Here is a 19,660-nt window from a genome sequence, read left to right as displayed (position 1 = left end):
ATGACATAAGTCACTTGTAACTATAATGCGGGAGGTTGGGAGGTTGTGCTTTGAATAGATCGGGACCAACCTCCTTATCAGGCCTGGGTTGAAAAATAGCCAACCTATCCTTGAAAAATGCTGCACAGAATGCACTGCAGCTACCACAACGGGATAAACGCAACCTGGTCTCTATAGATTAAAATAATCAGCAAGGTTGCATGTCAGGCCACACCCTTAAGCATGATGTCATTGTACCACTTTTTTCCACAGGTAACGGTGGAAAAACTGACTGCTGGGATATGCTTTCAGTGAGAGGAGAAAATACAAGGTCTCTCTGTCAGACTTTACCCCACCAGCTGCTGGGCATTTATACAGGGAAGCCATTCAATTCATGGATCTGCATCACCCTTGACTCAGAGGGAAATTCATAGAAAGTTGATATATACTGTTGTGGTGTGAGGATAGTGTGGTTTGAGCAGCCACACCTGACCTGGATCTAGGTAATTGGGGACCCAGGATCAGAGTGGCTGCATACCAAAAAGTAAAACCCCCTGTGGACTGCTCCGTCCACATACACAAGTTCAGGGAGTGGATGAAGTCTTCTTGGCAGTGAAGTGCCGAAACGGCGCTTTTTATGACAAATAAACAACAAAAAGGCTCTTTTCTACAACTCCGTCTTCTGTATCTCCGTGCCGGAGGTCCCTGAAACAAGTGGCAGGTCGTAGGTGAAACTGCCACAACTCTATCAAAACAGCTGCCTATAAATATAAAGACGCCACTGGATGTACTGAGAGAGAGAGAGAGAGAGAGAGAGAGACTTAGGCATGTATTGCAATTTGTGCATTATTGCCATTGCATGAAAATGGCAATCCAATAATGCTATTTCTTAAAATTCTTACAGATTTTTAAGCGACTATAAGTCATAGTCTGAATTGCGCTTTTTTCTTTTATATTGAGATTGCACAGATTCATAGAGAATCTGTTTGGGGTCACACCACATTCTCGCTGTTGTTCTTATATCTTTCCATCTCATCTGTCTATATAAATTAGTCAATTCTCTTGGGAATCAATCTTTGCCCTAGAGCAGGCATGAGCAAACTACAGCCCGTGGGCCACATACGGCCTGTTGGAACCGGCGGCTACTGCTCAGAGGTTGGCAGCCAATTTACAGACTCAGCAAAACATTTTTCAGAGACAAACTACTATTCAAGAGTCAAGTACCAAGGCAAGTTATTTGCTGGCATTCAAATTAGCAAAGGGCAGCAAGCCTTTGTCCGAAGGGGAGTTTTTGAAAGAATGCATGGTAGAGACAACAGGTCTCTTGTGTCCAGAGAGCAAAAACAATTTTGGAAAAATGTGTTTATCACGCAGGACAGTGACTTGCCGTGTAGAACTAATTGAGGAAGACATAGCCAGCGAGTTAAACAAAAAAGCTGAGTCGTTTAAGTTATATTTGTTAGCACTGGATGAAAGTAACGACATAAAAGACACTGCTCCGCTCTTAATTTTTATCAGAGGGATTAATGACAATTTTGAGATAACAGTGGAATTTTTGACCATGAAATCCCTAAAGGGGAAAACACGAGGAGAGGACTGGTATGACAGCGTGTCTGGTGTCATCGAGAGGCTGAAGCTACCTTGGTGTAGACTTGCCAATGTCACAACGGAAAAAACCCCAAACACATTAAATAAATAATAAATAAAAAAACCCTTGCATAAAAACATCTTACTATTCATGCTTAGGCAACAACCCTTTAAAGGGCGAAACTTTTTATGTAATGTCTTTCACATGTAATTTATATTGGTTCACACAAACACTTTCCATCCATCTTCTACTGGCCAGGCCCCTCTGTCAAATTTGAAAACCCATTGTGGCCCCTGAGTCAAAAAGTTTGCCCACCCCTGCTCTAGAGTCATGCTGGAGAGGTTGAAAAAGTGAAGGAGATCCCTGACACAGTTGTGGCCTAGCGTTTAATCGTAAAAATAAACATTACTTGTATAGCAGTTTTCATGCAGAGAATGTAGCTCACGAAGTGTTTTTTTTGTTTCAGCAAACACCAAAAATAGAAATAACAATAAATAAACCACACAATAATAAACAAGACTAAACCATACAATCCAAGGGGCATAAAACAGGGAAGATCATTTAAGTAAAGTAATAACATTTAAAGAAAAAATATTAAAAAGAATAGAAATAAATAACTTAAAATAATAAAAAGCTTGTTGATGATTATAAGATAAATTAAAAATGTTTTCAGTTGCTGTTTAAAAATGTCCACTGAGCCCACCTCTCTAATACTTTTTCGGTACCGTGTTCCACAATTAAGCTGCATCGTGGATGAAGGCAGCTTCCCAATTTTATTTTGGGGGGCTTTTGGAATGTTTAAAAGACATGAAGAGACGTAAGAGGGAGCTGAACCATGAAGAGCTCTGCATAAGAGTAGAAGGTCTCAAGGAAGTAGAAGAAGGAAGAAGGAATCAATTCTAAAAGATAAAGGGAGCCAGTGCAATGTAGCTAAAACAGGAGTAATTTGCTCTCTTCCTTGTTTTCGTTTAAAGTCAAGTGACAGTGTTCTGAATTAGCTGTAGTTTCTCAACTTACTGTTTTGGAAGACCAGTTAAAAGAGCATTGACTTCCGGATGGAGTAGACACGCTGAGTATCGATCCTGGAACTTTTATTTGTCTAACCTTGCAAAACCCCGTAATTTCACTTTGACTTGCCACCAAGTGGATGATATTGTTATTTTGAGCAACATATCACCGAAATATGGCAGCCCAATCAACCAAACAAAGCGAAGAATAACAAACCGTAAAATCCAATCTCTCCGGGAAAGCAAGCAACAAACTCAACATGGCGACCATAGCTAGCCTCCTAGAAGAACACCAAAAAGCCTTCTCCCCTGACTTTTGGGCAACCATCTCGACACTCCAAGCAAAGCTAGAACTCATTCAAGTTATAGTGTAGGACCATGTTCAGAAGATTGCTTCGCTCAAGTCCAACGCCAACATGGTGAAAGTGAAAGTAGGCCCTCGGCTGTACCGCCTGCCTGAACATGAACGCAAAGTCGTGCAGGTAGAATTGAAGGCCACACTGGACATAGGTGATAGAGGAGTCTACGAGCGACTGGTGTAGTCCCATTGTCCTGGTAGGTAAGCCTGATGGGTCGGTCCACTTCTGTGTAGACTACCGAAAAGTCAATGCGGTGTTCTAATTTGATGCGTATCCAATGCCCTGGCTCGACAAACTCCTTGACAGGCTAGGCATGGCTCCATTTTTTATGACATTGGATTTAACAAAGGGCGGATGGCATATTCACATTTCGCCAGAGTTCAAGTAAAGATAGGCTTTCTCCACTCCGCGGGGATTGGACCAATTTGTAACCCTTCGGTTCAGGTTGTTCCGGGCCCCAGCCACATACAGAGACTCATGGACCAGGTCCTGCGTCCGCATGCAGCATACACGCTGTCTACTTAGGTGACGTAATTATTCACAGTGACACCTGGGGGCGGCACATGCAGCATGTGGGTGCAGTGCTTTGAGTCCCTGAGGCTGGCAGGGCTCACTGCCAACCCTAAGAAGTGTGTGGTTGGGCGGAGTAGGTACAGTATCTGGGGTACCACATGGGTGGAGTACTGGTCCGACCCCGGACAGATTCAACTGCCACAGTCGCGAACAGTCTGAGACCTAAGATGAAAAGGAGTTTACCTCCTTTTTCATCGCAGCTCGCAGTTGGGGTGGTCGGAGTTGGTTATCGCAGCTCGCAGTTCTTGGGGCTGCCCAGTCACTACAGGAGGTTTGTAGCCGACTATTTGAAGCTGACCATCCTGTTGTGTGTCAGATCCCGGCCAGTGGACGGAGAAATACCAGCAGACATTTGATAAAGTAAAAACAGCTCTTTGTGGGAAGCCAGTGCTGTGTACACCTAACTTTTCTCTCCCTTTTTGTTCCATATGTCGGAGATGGTATGGCGCAGATGGTAGTGGCTGTGGGGGGTGGTGGTGGTTAAGCCACAGACGGCGCTGGTGTTTTCCTGCCATGATTGGTTGGACCCAGCTGGGATAGCTTTCTTATGTGTTGTCTTGTCTTACAGTAGAGATGGCGTGGGGCAGGACGCTGCCACGCCTGCAGACCAGACCAAGGAAGCCCAGACTCTGATTATTTTATTATACAATTATTTAAGGCTTTTTTTGTTTATGGTTGTGAATAAAACACTCTCCATGTTGGTGCCCCACTGCCTGAAAGAGTATCCCTCCCTAAACCCGTACCTGTGGGCAGAGACTCCCACAAAATCCTTTTTCACTAGTTTTGATCGGCAGCTGAATGGAATAACAAGCCTGTCCATTTTAAGAGATAAATTCTCCAGCTCCGCAAGTCTGAAGAGGGCCTTGCGCTTCCGAATCTCTGACACCACTTTTGGGCCTGTAACATTAAACTCCTTTATTGGGCCAACTGCAAACTTTCTGACCCCTGCCCGCCCTGGGTTCATACTGAGATATCATCTTATTTTTTTTTATACTCCATCATTTGCTCTCAGCTTCCCATAGTGGCCTACAAAATATCAAACAACCCAGTTTTCAATCGTACTATTAAGACTTGGCTCTAATTCAGGAAACAGTCTACATAGAGCTTCTATTCATGGGCCAATTTTAAATAATCACCTATTCTCCCTGTCCTGCTCTTACCCCGCCTTAATGACCTACAGTATATGAGGATGGGGTCTTTTCATCCTTTGCATCCCTGTCAGTTAAATTTAACTTGCCCAATAGCCTCTCTTCCATTTTTTCCAAATAAGGCATTTGTTCAAAAGCAGTTCCCCCATTTCCCCAACCGCCAACTGAATCGAACATTTACTAGTTTCTCACCCTTTATTTTGAGCTGCTGATATCTATTATCTATGGCAAAATCGACTCCATGAATCCCACCCCACTACTGCACCTCTCAAGGACTCCTGGGGGAGCAACTTACTTAGGTAGGTAACTTAGGTATCAATATGTCAGACGGCCAGTGGAGTGACATTCTCGGTCTTGTTCACTCGTCATCTAAGTGGGCCAGGCATGGCCTACTGCAGTGCAAGGTGCCCCACAGAGCCCACTTTACCAACGCTAAATTGGCAAAAATATATGCAGATAGAAAGAATGCCTCTAATAGATGTCAGCAATCTCCAGCTGACTATACATATGTTTTGGACATGCCCGGGGCTGACTGACTTTTGTTCCATTTTAAAACTATTGAACAGGCCTTCAACACAAATAACACCCTAACCCCCTGACTGCTTTGTTCGACCTCCCCCAAACTCAGAATATGCCCACTACATTACAGCATGTCATGGCCTTCACCACTTTGTTAGCCAGACGTTCCATCCCTCCTAAATGGAAACATGTCCACCCACCCCAAACACAAGACAGGTGGATACAGGATGTCTTACAATGCATACAACTGGAAAAGTTAAAATTCTCACTGAAAGGATCTCTGAAATCCTTCCACAAGACCTTGAGTCCCCTACTATTCTTTATCAGGGACCTCACTATCTCTTCTGATGCTGATGGTGTTTCAGAGTTGGAGCTCGCCAGAGTGGGAGAGAGGGATCCTCTTTATCTATTGCCTGTTCTACAATATGCATTTTCCATTTCACCTACTTTAATTCAAACTATTATTATTATTATTATAACTATTACTATTCACTTTTCATTTATCAATTTGTTATTCGCTACAGTTAATCGCATTTACTACATATGTTTATTTATTGGGGTGGTTCTTTTTCTTTGCTTTTTCTGTTGCAGACACCTTACCTTGTCTTGGATTTGATGTACTGACTTCTCCATGTCTGTAGATAACTCAATAAAAATAATTTGCTGTGATAAAAAGAGCATTACAGTAGTCCAGTCTACTTGAAATAAATGCATGAATGAGCTTCTCAGCATCCAGTTGAATTGGCAATATTTCTGGAAAAGGTGGAAAAATGCTGTTTTGGTCACCTTGTTTACTGTATGTAGGATTTCAAACTTGAATCAGTCTGAAACGACACCTAGATTTGTTACTTCCATTTTATTCTGATGACCAAAACTTCCTTAACCATTAGAAAGTGCATCTCTTTTGGCTTTGGGACCAACTAAGAGTATTTCAGGACGCACGCGCCCTTGTGGATTAATGGGACTTCTGTCGACAGGCTGAGCAGCTTCAGATATCTGGGAGTCCACATCACAGAGGACTTAACATGGACTGTTCATACAGACACTCTGGTGAGAAAGGCGAGGCAGCGTCTTTACCACCTCAGACAGCTGAGGAAATTCCGGGTCTCGGTGAGGATCCTCAAGTCCTTCTACTCTGGAGCAGTGGAGAACATCCTGACAGGCAACATCACTGCCTGGTTTGGGAACTGTACTGCTCAGGACAGGCAGAGGGGGATGCATTCAGCCCACCGTACCACTGGAACTACCCTCCCCTCCCTGCAGGACTTATATACCAGTAGGTGTATTAGCAGAGACCGCAGGATCATGAAGGATCCTCATCACCCCAACAACGACTGTTCCAGCTGCTGCGGTCAGGCAAGCGCCTCCGCAGTCACACAGCTAGAACAGAGAGACTGAGACGGAGTTTTTTCCCTCAAGCCATTAGAACTGTCAATGCTGACCTCACCAGGGGTCCTAACTGAGCCATGCACTAGGCTCCACTACCTACTGTACTGTATGTAGCATACTGTACCGCATACTGTGTCACTGTTCAGGGTTGTTCGTGATGCCGTATTGCTGCGCCGTACTGTTGTATACTGTGCTGTATTATCCCAAACACTACCTCACACTATTCACATTCACATGCCACTTTAATTCACATGCCACTTTAAATGCACATATCTGTATATACATAGGCTTATTCCCTCTATCTATTCAATTTTATTTATTTTTATTTTTATTGTATTTTATTCTATATATTTTTATTTTATTCTATAAGTATTCAACTTACTGTATTACGTTTTAGGAGTCAGTTAGTCGGCCCATAGAAATACATTTTTTTTTTTTTTTTTTTTTCCTAGGACATATTGTGTGCTATTACCGGGTGCGTTACATTTCACTGCATATATGTATGAAAGTATTTATATGTATGTGACAAATAAAAATCTTGAATCTTGAATAAAAATCTTGAATCTTGAATCTTCAGTCTGATCTTCATTTTATTAAAAAAAAACGTATTGATCATTCATTCACTCATTGCGGCCAGACAGATAATCACAGAGCATAAGGCATTTATGTAATTTGGCTTGACAGAAATGTATAATTGTGTATCATCAGCATAGCTATGAAAATTAACATTGTGTTCTCTGATGATATTACCTTGCAGTATATATATATATATAACAATATAGTGAGAAAAGAAGGGGACCAAGACATCTTCCTTGTGCAACACCAAAATAAATGTCATATTTCTTTGATACAAAGAGCACATTCTCAGAGACCAACCCAGTTTTCTAGACCAGGGGTGGCCAACCAGTCAGAGACTAAGAGCCACTTTTTTTTACTGTGTTACTGCAAAGAGCCACATCATACACATGGGCACACATGAACACACACACACACACACACACACACACACACACACACACACACACACACACACACACACACACACACACACACACACACACACACACACACACACACACACACACACACACACACACACAGACCTCTGCTCAGCCAGATTTATTGTAAATGTCACACACCAACATGATAATGACAGAAATTGACTCCTAGCCCCAGCGACCCGACTAAGGATAATCGGTTGAAGATGGATGGATGGATGGATTACTAAGACCACAGGCCAGTTAGTTACTGTCTCACACACACAAACTCTCAGTTCAAAAAGTACTGCTGTTTATTTATTCATAGAGGGGGGAAATGGACTTCGAGTTTAATGATAAGGATGTATTTTTTTCATGTTGGGTCAATTTATTCAATAGTGTCCCTTAAACCCTAACCTTTAAGAATCAGTTTTGGCTCTTGCCTACCATACATGATCCGATGCTTTGGCCATCCACATATACCTGGGACTAGGTGTTCCGGAGCCCTAGCCACATTTTTGAAAATGTGTGGTTAGGAGGATCGAACCCGCTATCGGATCTCGAGTTCAAAGCCGCTACCATTGAGCCAGGACTCCTAAATGAAAGTACTGCTTTTCCGCGGTATACCTCTCAGTTCAACCAAGTCCACAAACAAAAATATAATAATTAACAACAGCGTTTTTCTCTGACTATGCATGTTGCTTAGTGGGACTTCTGGCATTCCTTGTCTTGAACAATCCTCTTCAAATCTTGTATTCTGTTGTTGCCACTCGAAGCAATTCTTTCACATGGGTGTCAGTCAGAACAGATCGATGCTTTGATTTCACATGTTTTAGGGTAGAAAACACAGACTCGCAGACGTATGTTGACCCAAACATTGACTATCTTAAGCGCAGCCCGTTTGACATTGGGGTATTTTTCCATTGGCACACTTTTCCAGAACTCAATGGTCCCTTCCCTTAAAGCAGCTTTCAGTCGGTCCTCCTCACAAAAATCGATCATCTCCAACTCAGCCGTAGCCTCATCTGTGACGAGCGAGGCTTTCAAACAGTCCGTATCCGCATTAAATGGGTCGACGAGGAACGTAATCCGTGGCCTTTTCAGTTGTAGATCACGGAACCGGGTCACAAAGCTTTCGTGCAGGTTTTCAACCAGTGTTGCATATCTGTCTCTTTTTTTTTTCAGGGCGGCGCTGGTGACTTGCCCGCTGGCTTTTAGCAGAGTGGGAAAATGCGTTAAATCTCCCTTTTGAATATGCGTCTTGAACAGCTTCAGTTTGTTGACAAACGCAAACACACTTTGCATCAGGTCAGGGTTAACTTACCCTGCAGGGTCAGGTTCAGTCTGTCCAAGTGACACAGCAAGTCCACTAAAAAGGCCAGATCCATAATCCACTCGAGGTCCGAGAGCTGGGGATAGTCCTTGTCCTTCTCTTCCATGAACAGTTTCACGGCATCCAAAAGCTCAAAGAAGCGAGAGAGTACCTTGCCTTTTGACAGCCACCTCACAGTGCAGTGCAGCGGCAGGTCACCTGGAAGCCCTTGGTCCAGCTCAGCGATAAGATTCCTGAATTGCCTGTGGTTAAGCGCATGTGTGCGGATGTAGTTGACGATTTCCATCACGGGCTTCATGACGTTGTCTAAATTCAATGATTTAGACACGAGTTGCTCCCTGCGGATGATGCAGTGGAAATTCCAAAACTCTGGAAATGTTTGGTCAGCTTTGCACAGCCGCACAAGCCCATTCACAGATCCGATCATGGCTGGCGCTCCACCCGTGGCTATTGCAGTTAGTTTCTGTATGGGCAGATTTGCTTTCGTAAATGCAGCCATCATTGTTTCTTTCACATCTATGCCACGGGTTCTGTCTTTTAATGGCACTATATCAAGGAGTTCTTCTTTGATCACACAATCGTTTGACACAAACCGTACAAATATTGCCAACTGAGGCTTGTCTTGTATGTCAAAACTCTCATCCAATGCGACACTAAAATACTCACATGCTTGAAGGTCAGATCAACTGTGATTCAATCGCCGTGTGAATGTCCGATATTCTGCGTTCAACAGTGTGGCGGGACAGTTGGATGTCTGATACACTTCGGTTTAGTTTGTGGTCTTCAGGAGACATGATTTCAACAGCGTCACTGAGGCATTTTTTAACGAAGTCCCCTTCATTGTATGGCTTTTTAGCCTTTGCAATGTTCCAAGCCAGTTGATATGATGCAAGCGTTACGGTCTCTGAGTGCTTTGTAAACTTTTGGAAAAACTGTATCTGCTTTTCTGCCTGACTTTTCAAAGTGACCAACTTGTGTTTGCGAAGTTCAGTCCCTTTTGGAAATTCCTGGTCGATGTTAGCATGGAGTGAGCTGAAGTGGCGCTGAAGATTTGAAGTTTTGAAATGCGCTAATGACGCCTGACATATAAGGCAGAATGGCTTGCCATTACGTTCAACAAAAAAATATAAACTCTCCCACTCTGTCAAAAACGTCCTGTGTTCATCTTCATATTTCATATCTTCATATTTTCGTTTTGCTGTGCTTTTTCTCCCTGCCATTATGAGAGCGAACTTGACACATTGTTTACTACTGAAATGATCTCACGGTCCGCTTGCGACCGTGGAAATCAGTGTTGTCAGATTGGCCCAATCTGGCAACACTGGCTGCAGCTCGCGTGTCGCGACATACACACACACACACACACACACACACACACACCCCTCCAGCCTTCACAGTTCTCCATCGGGGATGTCGGATACGCAACGCAATTCACCGGCCGATCCATCTTATATGTTGACTACTAACCATGTCAATAGTGTTGAAAATAAACTTCCAAAGCTTTTCGAATCTTATTTGGTGTTTTATTAGTCCTAATGCCTCGTTAGACGCGTTCCAGTCGCCTGGAATGCGTCTATACGTTGACTTTGTATGGAGGCGCGCCGCCCCGGCGCTTTTGGTGTAAACGCGGCATTAGGACTAATAAAACAGGCGTTAATGGGACATGACTCCTGCTGCTGTCCGCTTTGAGTAAATGAGGAAGTGATCCGCGGTGGAAAACGAGTGATACATCGTAGCGATTTTATAATCATAATAGCGAATGAATGGCTGCGCTTTTTTTTTTTCTGCGTTTTTGACGCTTGTCATGTGAAAGCCCCTTAAGAGCTGCATGAAACCAGCCAAAGAGCCGCATGAGGCTCGCGAGCCGCGGGTTGGCCAGGCCTGTTCTAGACGATTGATGAGAATGCTGGGGCCAATTTTGTCAAATGCAGTACTCAAATCTAAGTGAATAAGAACTGAAACCTTGTTTGCAGCAGCACTGAATCTAAGATAACTGACTATTTTAGTTAGAGCAGTCTCTGTACTTTGATAGTTTAGATTAGATTTAAAACCGGACTAACTTCTCTAGCATACTGTTTTCATTTAAAACGTTGATTGTAGTTGATTAAAAGGTAAAACCGTTTTCATTCTGTTGTTAAAGAATTGTGCAAATTCTTCACATTTGAAGGCAGAAGCCAGGCTAAGAATGTTAGAGGCTGGAGTGGGATTTAATAATCGGTCAGTAGTTGAGAACAGTTTCCGAGGATTGCTGCAATTGTCTGCAATGATCTTTGAAAAGTGGGTTCTTCTCTCGGTACAGACAGCATTGCCATAAGTAGAAATGTGCTCCTTCAAAATGTTACAGTGGATCTCTAGTTTAGTTATTCTCCATGCCTGTTCAGCTACACAATTTCTTAAACTCACGAATAGTGCTATTTATCCATGGTGATATTGCAATAGTGGAATGCTGTCCAATGCGTTACTTAAGTTGCTGTTTAAGCCATCAACAATTTTATTTATCGAACAGTGTACATTATAGGGATTAAAGGAGTTTGTAGGTTCAGAAAATCGGAGGTTCAGAAAATCGTTTTGCTGTGGCATCCTAAGAACCGTTTTTGAATTGTAAATTCTCTTTTGTAACTAGATGTATTAAACAGAGCATCAAAGAACACAGAGTTATGATAAGTAATGTCAGAAATATTACTGATTCTTATCCCTTGTGATACTACGAGGTTAAGTACATTAACCAGTCGTTAGGTAGCTTCAGTAACGTGTTGTGGTAATCCTAGGCTATCTAAGAGATTCAGAAATCCCATAGTCTTCGAGTCAGTATTATCACTGATATCAAAATTCATATCGCCAGTGAGGGTTATTTGGTAACTAATAAGAGTAATAGACATAAGCTCAGAAAATTCAGGAAGAAATACTGAGGATTGCTTAAGTGGTCTGTATAGAGTTAAAATAAGCACATCTGATTCAGCTTTGAGCACAATGGCAAGATATTAAAAAGATGAAGATTTTCCAAAATCAATCTCAGTAAAACAGAACTGATTGGAGAAGATAGCAGCTACCACCCCCCCTTTGTCCCGTCTTACTGATTGAAAGAACTTTTTGTTTATTATAGTTATGATTTTTTTTAAGAGATAAAATCAGAGATAAATATGTATTTAAAAAAACTCTTATTTGTGAGTGATCTTACATTTAAAAGTGCCATATTGATATTCATGTCTAACTTTCTATGGATCAAGGGTATTACTTAGATGTTAGATAATTTACTGAAATTGCAACCAGCATTAGGCCCAGGCCTACATTTTTTCTGCACAGTAATAATAGATGGCATGAGAGATAAAGGCAAGGCATCAGTGTGGAGCAGTACAGGTATGACAGTGTCAATAGGGAACATAGGCCTAAATCAGTTAAGAGTGTTTGCTCGAGCCAAGAGCGAGGTACTGAATGCCATGTACGGATCAGGATCATTAAAACCACATTCTACAGGTGATATGAGTTCACAGCTCTGATTAAAATCAATTGGCATCGTACACACCATACATCAATTGTTCAGAGCCTTTTGCTTTGTTTAGATTCCACATGAATGTGTTGGGGGGGGGGGGTGTAGAGTTTGAGTGTGAGAGTGTGTCTGTAGTGTCTGTGGTGTATGTTGTGTTAAGTAGTGTAAGCGTGTTGCTTTCCTGGAACAGACAGAGCAAGTCATCTTCCAACTTAGAGACTGATCCCTACCGTAAACAAGGGGTGGAAGAAGGAATGGAGATAGAAGTCTGAAGTACAGACAGATATATGTAGAGAGGATTGGGACACCAGTATAAATAAGTATATAATTCTATAATTCGAAACTCATACACCAGAACTAATTGGGACCAATCCTGTGCACCCAAGGGTGGACTCTTCTCCAAAGAGGGGGATTGGTGCCGGTCATAAATGTACAACAGAAACAGAACAGCTGTGCTCTTGTCATCCCACAGGTCATCCAAATGAGTTATTGTATGCAGCTCTTGATGAATAAAGATTGGCTTTCCAGGTTGAGACTGTCTTGGATGCAATGTCATAGATATACCCTGTGCTATATGTCCAGCCTGCTGACATAAAAAAAAAAAAGCCTTTCTCCTGCCCCGGAGACATCCCAAGGCTCCAAGAACACCCCAAGACAAAGCATTACAGCTGCAGAAGAACCCCTAACCCACAGTGAAGCAAAGAGCACAAAGAGCAACACCCACTCACACCCCAGAGCACAAACCAGTCCTCCTGGTTTCCGCAAACACTCCTTAGGGCCTTACCTGACCATCTGCCTTGCCAATAGAGGAGTTAAGGATGAAATCGGGGGGTGCAAAAACATCCACCAGTGCAACAGCATCATTCTTCAACTGCAGAGACAGAGGATTGAAAAATACACTGTTGTAGGAGAAGACTGTCAGATGAATTTAGAGAAGCAAATCAGGATGAATTTGCTGTTCTGATTCACACGCACACACGCACACACACACACACACACACGTACCTGAGAGCAAAGAGTGAGAATGGCTGTCTGGACCAACTCCGCATGCTCTCTTCCATAGAAGTATCCACCTGTCCGCCACAATAGCCAAGAATAGAAATGACTTGCTTGCGAGATGTTAAGTTAAGGAGAATAGTACATTTACAGATAAAGTGTGATTTTTCAAACAAGCAAAATTATTATTATCACTAAAATGAATATCATTATTTTATTGTTCACTGGTTTAAAGATTGTCCCATTAAGTATGTATCTATTATCCAATTAAAACAGTGTCAGTGTGACTGACCATCAATATCATCACATGTCTGTGCTTTCTTGTGGATATGGTTGACAAGATTTTTCGCGGCCTAAGTACTGTTTCGAACTGAAATTTGCCCAAATCCAATTTATGCCTCGAACGCCCTAATTTGTTGCTGCTCTGCCCAAAATACGAGGGAGCCCTTCATGAATAGACTTGAGTGCTTAGTTATCCCAGCATTCAGTTTTGGGAAACCTTACAAGTTTGTTCCTCCTAGAACAAATGTACAGTATGTGCTTTTGGAAAGGGACAGTGTTTCTCAAATAAATAATACAATTTTGTCAAAACGAGACACGAGTGCCCTTTGGCGTTTGTGCACGGCAATGAAACCGCATTCAAGTCATAGAATCGTAGCAAATGTTGTATTCTAAAATGTAATTCTAAAAATTCTATAAAATTATTTTGGCCCCCTTCCTTCCACTGAGGCCACCACACAAGCTCAGGCCATTTCCTGGTGTTTCTTAGTATATCAATCCGTGTTACCTACACCACTCTCTAAATGTTTTGATGCTTTCACGACTCTGCACTTTTCAACATTCCCTCCAATATTGAAACGACAACAGGATTTGTTGTACACCACTTTCCTTGGATTACTTTGGTTCAGCTGAATATTTAATTGATATTAACTTGTCTTCACTCTCCATTAAACAAACCACAGGCTGGGGGCTGCTTTATAGTTCTGCCTGAAATAGCCACCATAAGTACACTGTGGGTGTCTTGTTTTTCTGCCGGTTTATTATCCTTTGTTCACTTATGCCGCGTCTCAAATTGCTGTGATCTGGAATTAGCTAGAACCATGAAACTTGGCCAAATAACTGGAAATGACGTGCAAATACTTCCCAAGAAACATTTCTCACATGTTCTTTTCTCAATATACCAACTGGCCAGATGGTGACACGGTAATTAAGGATCAAAAGCACAATTTTGGAAAGGCCACGCCCCTCACACTGCGACTATGATTGATTTGAAACACAAGGGTCCAGCTCAATGTGCTCTCCAAAAAAGCCTCTTGGACCATTAAAGTCCGTAATGATGGATTTTTTGCCAATTTACATCATGTGAAAAACAGTAACGTCACATCTACATTTTGACTGTATCAACACCAAATTTGGTATACAGCATTGCAGCTCTGAGATGCACATTTCTATTAGAAATGTGCAAGATCATCAACCAAAAAAACGTTGGGAAAGGTGGGGCTTAGCAGACAATTGGCCATAACTCATTAACCATTTCCCCAATCATCAGAAATCTTGGTAGATATCTTCAGTCCGTGATTGGGAATAGGTTTAGCAAAACATTTTGAGCCTGACCCATAGGGGGCACGACAAATGCCCACCACCAAATTTGGTGCACACGCTCTGAGGTCAAGGATTAACCAAAATCTGAGCTGCCATATTGATTAGTGCATGTGGGCGTACACATCTTTTTTGGTGGAGGGTGGCCAGGTTTTTGGACCGAGCTTTCTCATTTCTAATAGAAATGTGTATCTCAATCCCACTGTGCTGTATACCAAATTTGGTGTTGATATAGTCAAAATCCAAATATCTTTTTCAGTTTATGTAAATTAGCAAAAAAACGTCAGAACTTTGAGTGCGTGTAACCCAGGTTAAATAATGGGTCACTCTGCTATAGTTTATAGTTATCCACCTATTAAAAATCACTCCATATCAACTTCCATATGGAAGTTTGAGTGTGCATATGGAACTAGGACATGAGAAGTTTATGAAAACTTTAATGCTCAAGACATCTATGGCTGTTTGACCAAAACAGGTCAGGTTTTATGCTGGAGCAAATAAATGGATGGCGAGGTAAAGGAAGGAACCCTTGTTGATGAAAAGACTCACCCAATTAACTGTAGGCAGGCCTCAAGCCTGGCTCCTCCAGGCTCATTTCCTTCTGCACAATATGTGACCCACCACAGCATTTCCCATCTTGCGCATTTCAAAAATCGCCAGAAGCACCCAAATAAGTTGAAAAAAACATTCTTGAAGGAAAATGTGATTTTTCCAGATTCATGTTTCATTATTATTTTTTTTTAATTCTCAACGTATTTTCAAAACCGAGTTTGATTTATAAATAGTAGAAAAATGTTAAACCGTGGAGTTAAATATTCCCGTTAGACTACAGAGGGAAACGCAGTTCACTTACCGAGTGAACAGCGCTGAACGACGCAGATCGATCGTTTAAAGCGACCGTCAAGGTGAAGATCATCCATATTCCATGTGATGTGAAGTCACAATGTGAAACTGTTTTGATAGAGTTGAGCCTTTAAATATTACGTGTTTTATACACACACGGAGACAACGTTGTGGAGGGGGCGTGTCACTGACGTCACCGTCACTTCCGTCAACAAGACGGAATCTGATATTACTCTGGACATGGAGAACATTTTAAACAGCGGATTTCAACCTGAATGTGACTATGAAACTGAATATTTTCAAGAACCACTAAATTCCACTTTTATAAAACATGAATATTCTTACTGTTAAATAAAAGCTTTTTTCAAAACAAAAATACGTTCAACGTTCCCTCAAAACACAAGAACAAAGCAGTGATTGGCCCATATGTTAAGTAGCCATGTGGCTTTGGCTCCCCCATTTGCATTCTGTGAGCTAGGTGAATGAAGCCAACTCTCGGCGAAACTTTTAAGGTGATTATCTCAGAAACACGGTTTGCCACTGCCTTGTCATTAACAAGTCATAGCTTTAAAAATATTTGCTTGATTTGCACAAGTGACACCTTGTTTGGAAGCTCTGATTCTCCACTTTCAAAGGATGCAAAATATATATATATATATATATATATATATATATATATATATATATATGTGTATACACACACACACACACACACACAAACACACACACACATACATACATACATATACAGTATATACACATACAATCAGGGAATCAGTTCTGGGGGAGGGTTCAAAAGGTTGTATACACTGAGTTGTTATTAGGCAGATAAGCCAAAAAAAAAACCAAATCACTACATCGCTGTGTATGTGGAATATTTGCAGTGCGACTTACCAGCCGAGTCCTGATACTCATCGATGGTGACCGCCGTGAATCTGTTCTTCATGATCCTGTCGTAATCGTCCAAGAAATTCACAGATTGCATCGGAGACCTGATGGGAACTCCATCTACAACCGGAGATGCACAATTTCTTATGGAGACCCCACTGAGGTGGATGCATTACATCCATAGATACATCCAAAAACCATCTGGATACAATAATGAAAGAATAAAATGTTTTCTTTCGCAAATACATTTAATGTATTTGCGTGTTGTCTGTTAAACACCACTGGGCGCAGTGACTATCAGCTGTGCGCCACCTGTGAAACTCAACGCATTGTTCTATTTCAGATAGGCTCTGCCCTCTAGCTTTGTCCTTATTTGCTTCTGCAGCACATGTGCTCGCCCTGCCATTTTATTTTTATTTTTTTCCCCCAGCAGGTCACAGCCTACCAGTTGTGACCTGCTGCTATAAATATAGCAGCAGGTATATAAAGGGCCCTGTGCCAGCAGTTATCCTCCCCATTTTCCTCAGTGACCATTCGCTAAATAACGAAGCTAAGAAGTACCCGAAGATTAGCTTTCAACCATGAGCGGCCCTTTTCATGGCCAGGCTCCTTTGGGTGGAGGGATAGTTGTCCAGCATACATGTCACCAGAAGACCAGCACATCCGCTGCTGCGAGTGCCTGGGCTCCCTCCACGCCAAACAGGGAGCCGGAGATCCGGCGGTCTACACATCGTGCGCAGCCTTGCCGCAGGGTCAACGAGACCACCGTCTCACTCACTTGTACTTCAATGACAGCGTTCCACAGGAGGAGGCTCTTGCCTTGTACTGAGCAGGGGATGAGGAGCCGGAGCAGGATCTGCTCCGCCCTTCTGTTCATCCTCCACGAGGTGAAACCCCCACCGGCTCATCCATCATAACCCAGATGGAGTACACCATGGATGAGTATGAGAAGGTGGGTTCACCCAGAGCCTCTGTAATCTCCCTGGCGTTGGAGGTCAGTGTGGCCCCGCTTTAACTGCTCCGCGACAACTCCACAGGCTCATTCGCTCATCAGCAGTGAGGAAGAGCATCCCCTTCAAGCCACCGGGGGTCTTCACAGCAGTCACTGATTCTGCTGTGCGGCTTACTGCTTGCCTTGTGACATTACCGCCTCTTCCTTTACAGAAAAAGGAAGTGGCGATGTGATAAATAGAGGTACTTGGGCCAGTTTTCCAAGTTGGCTGCCCCGCTAGACCCAAACGGGGCTACCCACTCCTGCGACATCAACAGCCCCCCGCGCGCGTTTCTATGCTGATTCCCACGGGGAGGCTTCTAGCGCTTGAGATCCTGACGGTATAGACAGATTAGAAACTCAGGAAGTTGGAAAACTAGGCAGGTCTCGCAAACAGAATCTCTGCTGATAAGCATGCCCTCCCACCCTTCCGTCTGAGTGAGATAAGGAACCGTGTGATGGACTATCAACGCTGTTCTCCCACGCTTTTAGGCAGGACAGGCACATTACCTGTCTGCGGCCGTGAGGGCTAAGCAGAGTTACGAGGACTTTATGGGAAACGCTGGCAGCATCCACCCTCTCCCTATACTACCCGAGTGGTGTCTCAGGTGCTCAAACCGCTATGGCTAGACAGAACACTGAGACGGGGTTACGCACTGCTGTTCACGATGACCTCCATCCTTTTCAATGGATCAGACAGATGGTGTTGTCAAATACCATGGCAGCGTCTGCCTTATCAGTGGAGATTGCAGCACCAGTAAGAAAGGGGGCAATATCAGTTGTTCCGCCAGTAAACAGTCAGACCGGCATTTATTTCCAATACTTCTTGGTTCCCAAAAAGACCTGGATTTACGAGCTCTCAACAAACTGATTGTGAAGAGACTGTTCCGCATGCCGACAACAGTGTCTGCTGCGTAACATCATGCCAGGGGATTGGTTTACTTCAGTCAATCTCAAGGATGCGTATTTTCAAATACCCATCCTACCGGCACACAAGTGGTTTCTTTGCTTTGCCATTATGGGAATAACCTACGAGTACCAGCTGATACCGTTCAGTTGTTCCCTAGCCCCATGCACCTTTTCGAAGTGGGTGGATACGGCACTGAATGGACTTCGAAGGAGAGGTATGATAATATTGTTCTATCTAGAAGATATTCTTGTGCTGTCTCTCACTCCATGAGAGCCACACTATCAACCCCTCGTCAAAACGCTATAGTGGTAACGGTTGAACACTGCCGCCCTCTGCAGGTAGTGATCATTATTCGTCTATTAGGGTTCATGTCAGCAGCACACACATCCAGAGATGGTTAATTTGCTGCAATAGCTATATTGCACCAGACAGCCTAGAAAAGCATTAAATAGTTCAGAAAAAAACAAAAGGGATTTGGGACCCACCGTGCTCCTTGGCCTGAAAAAGAGACAGTAGGTATTTGCTGGTCTGCTGCAGTAGCACATTGTTGTCCCCCTCATACGTACAGTTGGGGTCATTATCATCTCGGAGGTCGCCCAAGCGGTTCACTGAAAAAGGAGATAAAACCAGAAAATCAACCCACGTAAGCAATGACAGCGAGTGAGTCTCCACGCCATCTGGATTGTTGAAGTAGTGTGTGGCAAAAACAAGACTGCAACCGGTTTCATGAGTCTAAATGTACAAAATACATCCAAAATGGACACAGCGGCAAAGGTTCTATGTCAGGAAGTTCTGCCCCTTTGGGGCTATGCTCCGATTGGTTTACATTCAACCTCGCATAGCAAACTATTGAAATTCATCACGGTCACTCACTTCAGCCCATGAGCAGCACAGCCTATACCAACCCTAGAAGTGCCCCCCTTTGTCCTCTTTTCCAATTCAGCAGCGACTGATACATGAGTACTCTCCTTCTAAATACAGTTCAAGTTCAAGATAACGTCACCGAGTAGATTTTTAGTCAGCGTCTTGAAGGTTTCTCTTCTACCGAGTAGAACCACCTGCTTATGCATGGGG

General features: G+C 42.9%; 1 protein-coding gene across 1 annotated transcript in view; it reads right to left on the bottom strand.

Moving 5' to 3' along the window:
• Window positions 1-13,131: 13,131 nt before the first annotated feature.
• The window catches only part of LOC307247057 (peroxisomal acyl-coenzyme A oxidase 3-like), a gene marked incomplete at its 3' end in the record, with an annotated part of 40,781 nt that continues 34,252 nt past the window's right edge, over window positions 13,132-19,660 (bottom strand). The window contains exons 13-16 of the mRNA XM_080023124.1: window positions 19,072-19,194; window positions 16,692-16,805; window positions 13,365-13,432; window positions 13,132-13,230 (exon numbers count right to left, since the gene is read on the bottom strand). Of these exons, the coding sequence (XP_079879250.1) occupies window positions 13,132-13,230; window positions 13,365-13,432; window positions 16,692-16,805; window positions 19,072-19,194 (404 nt within the window). The remainder of the gene's footprint in view (window positions 13,231-13,364; window positions 13,433-16,691; window positions 16,806-19,071; window positions 19,195-19,660) is intronic.

Source organism: Zeus faber (assembly GCF_960531495.2).
Source record: "Zeus faber genome assembly, chromosome: 22".
Taxonomy (NCBI): domain Eukaryota; kingdom Metazoa; phylum Chordata; class Actinopteri; order Zeiformes; family Zeidae; genus Zeus; species Zeus faber.
This window is presented reverse-complemented; position numbering and strand designations above follow the sequence as displayed.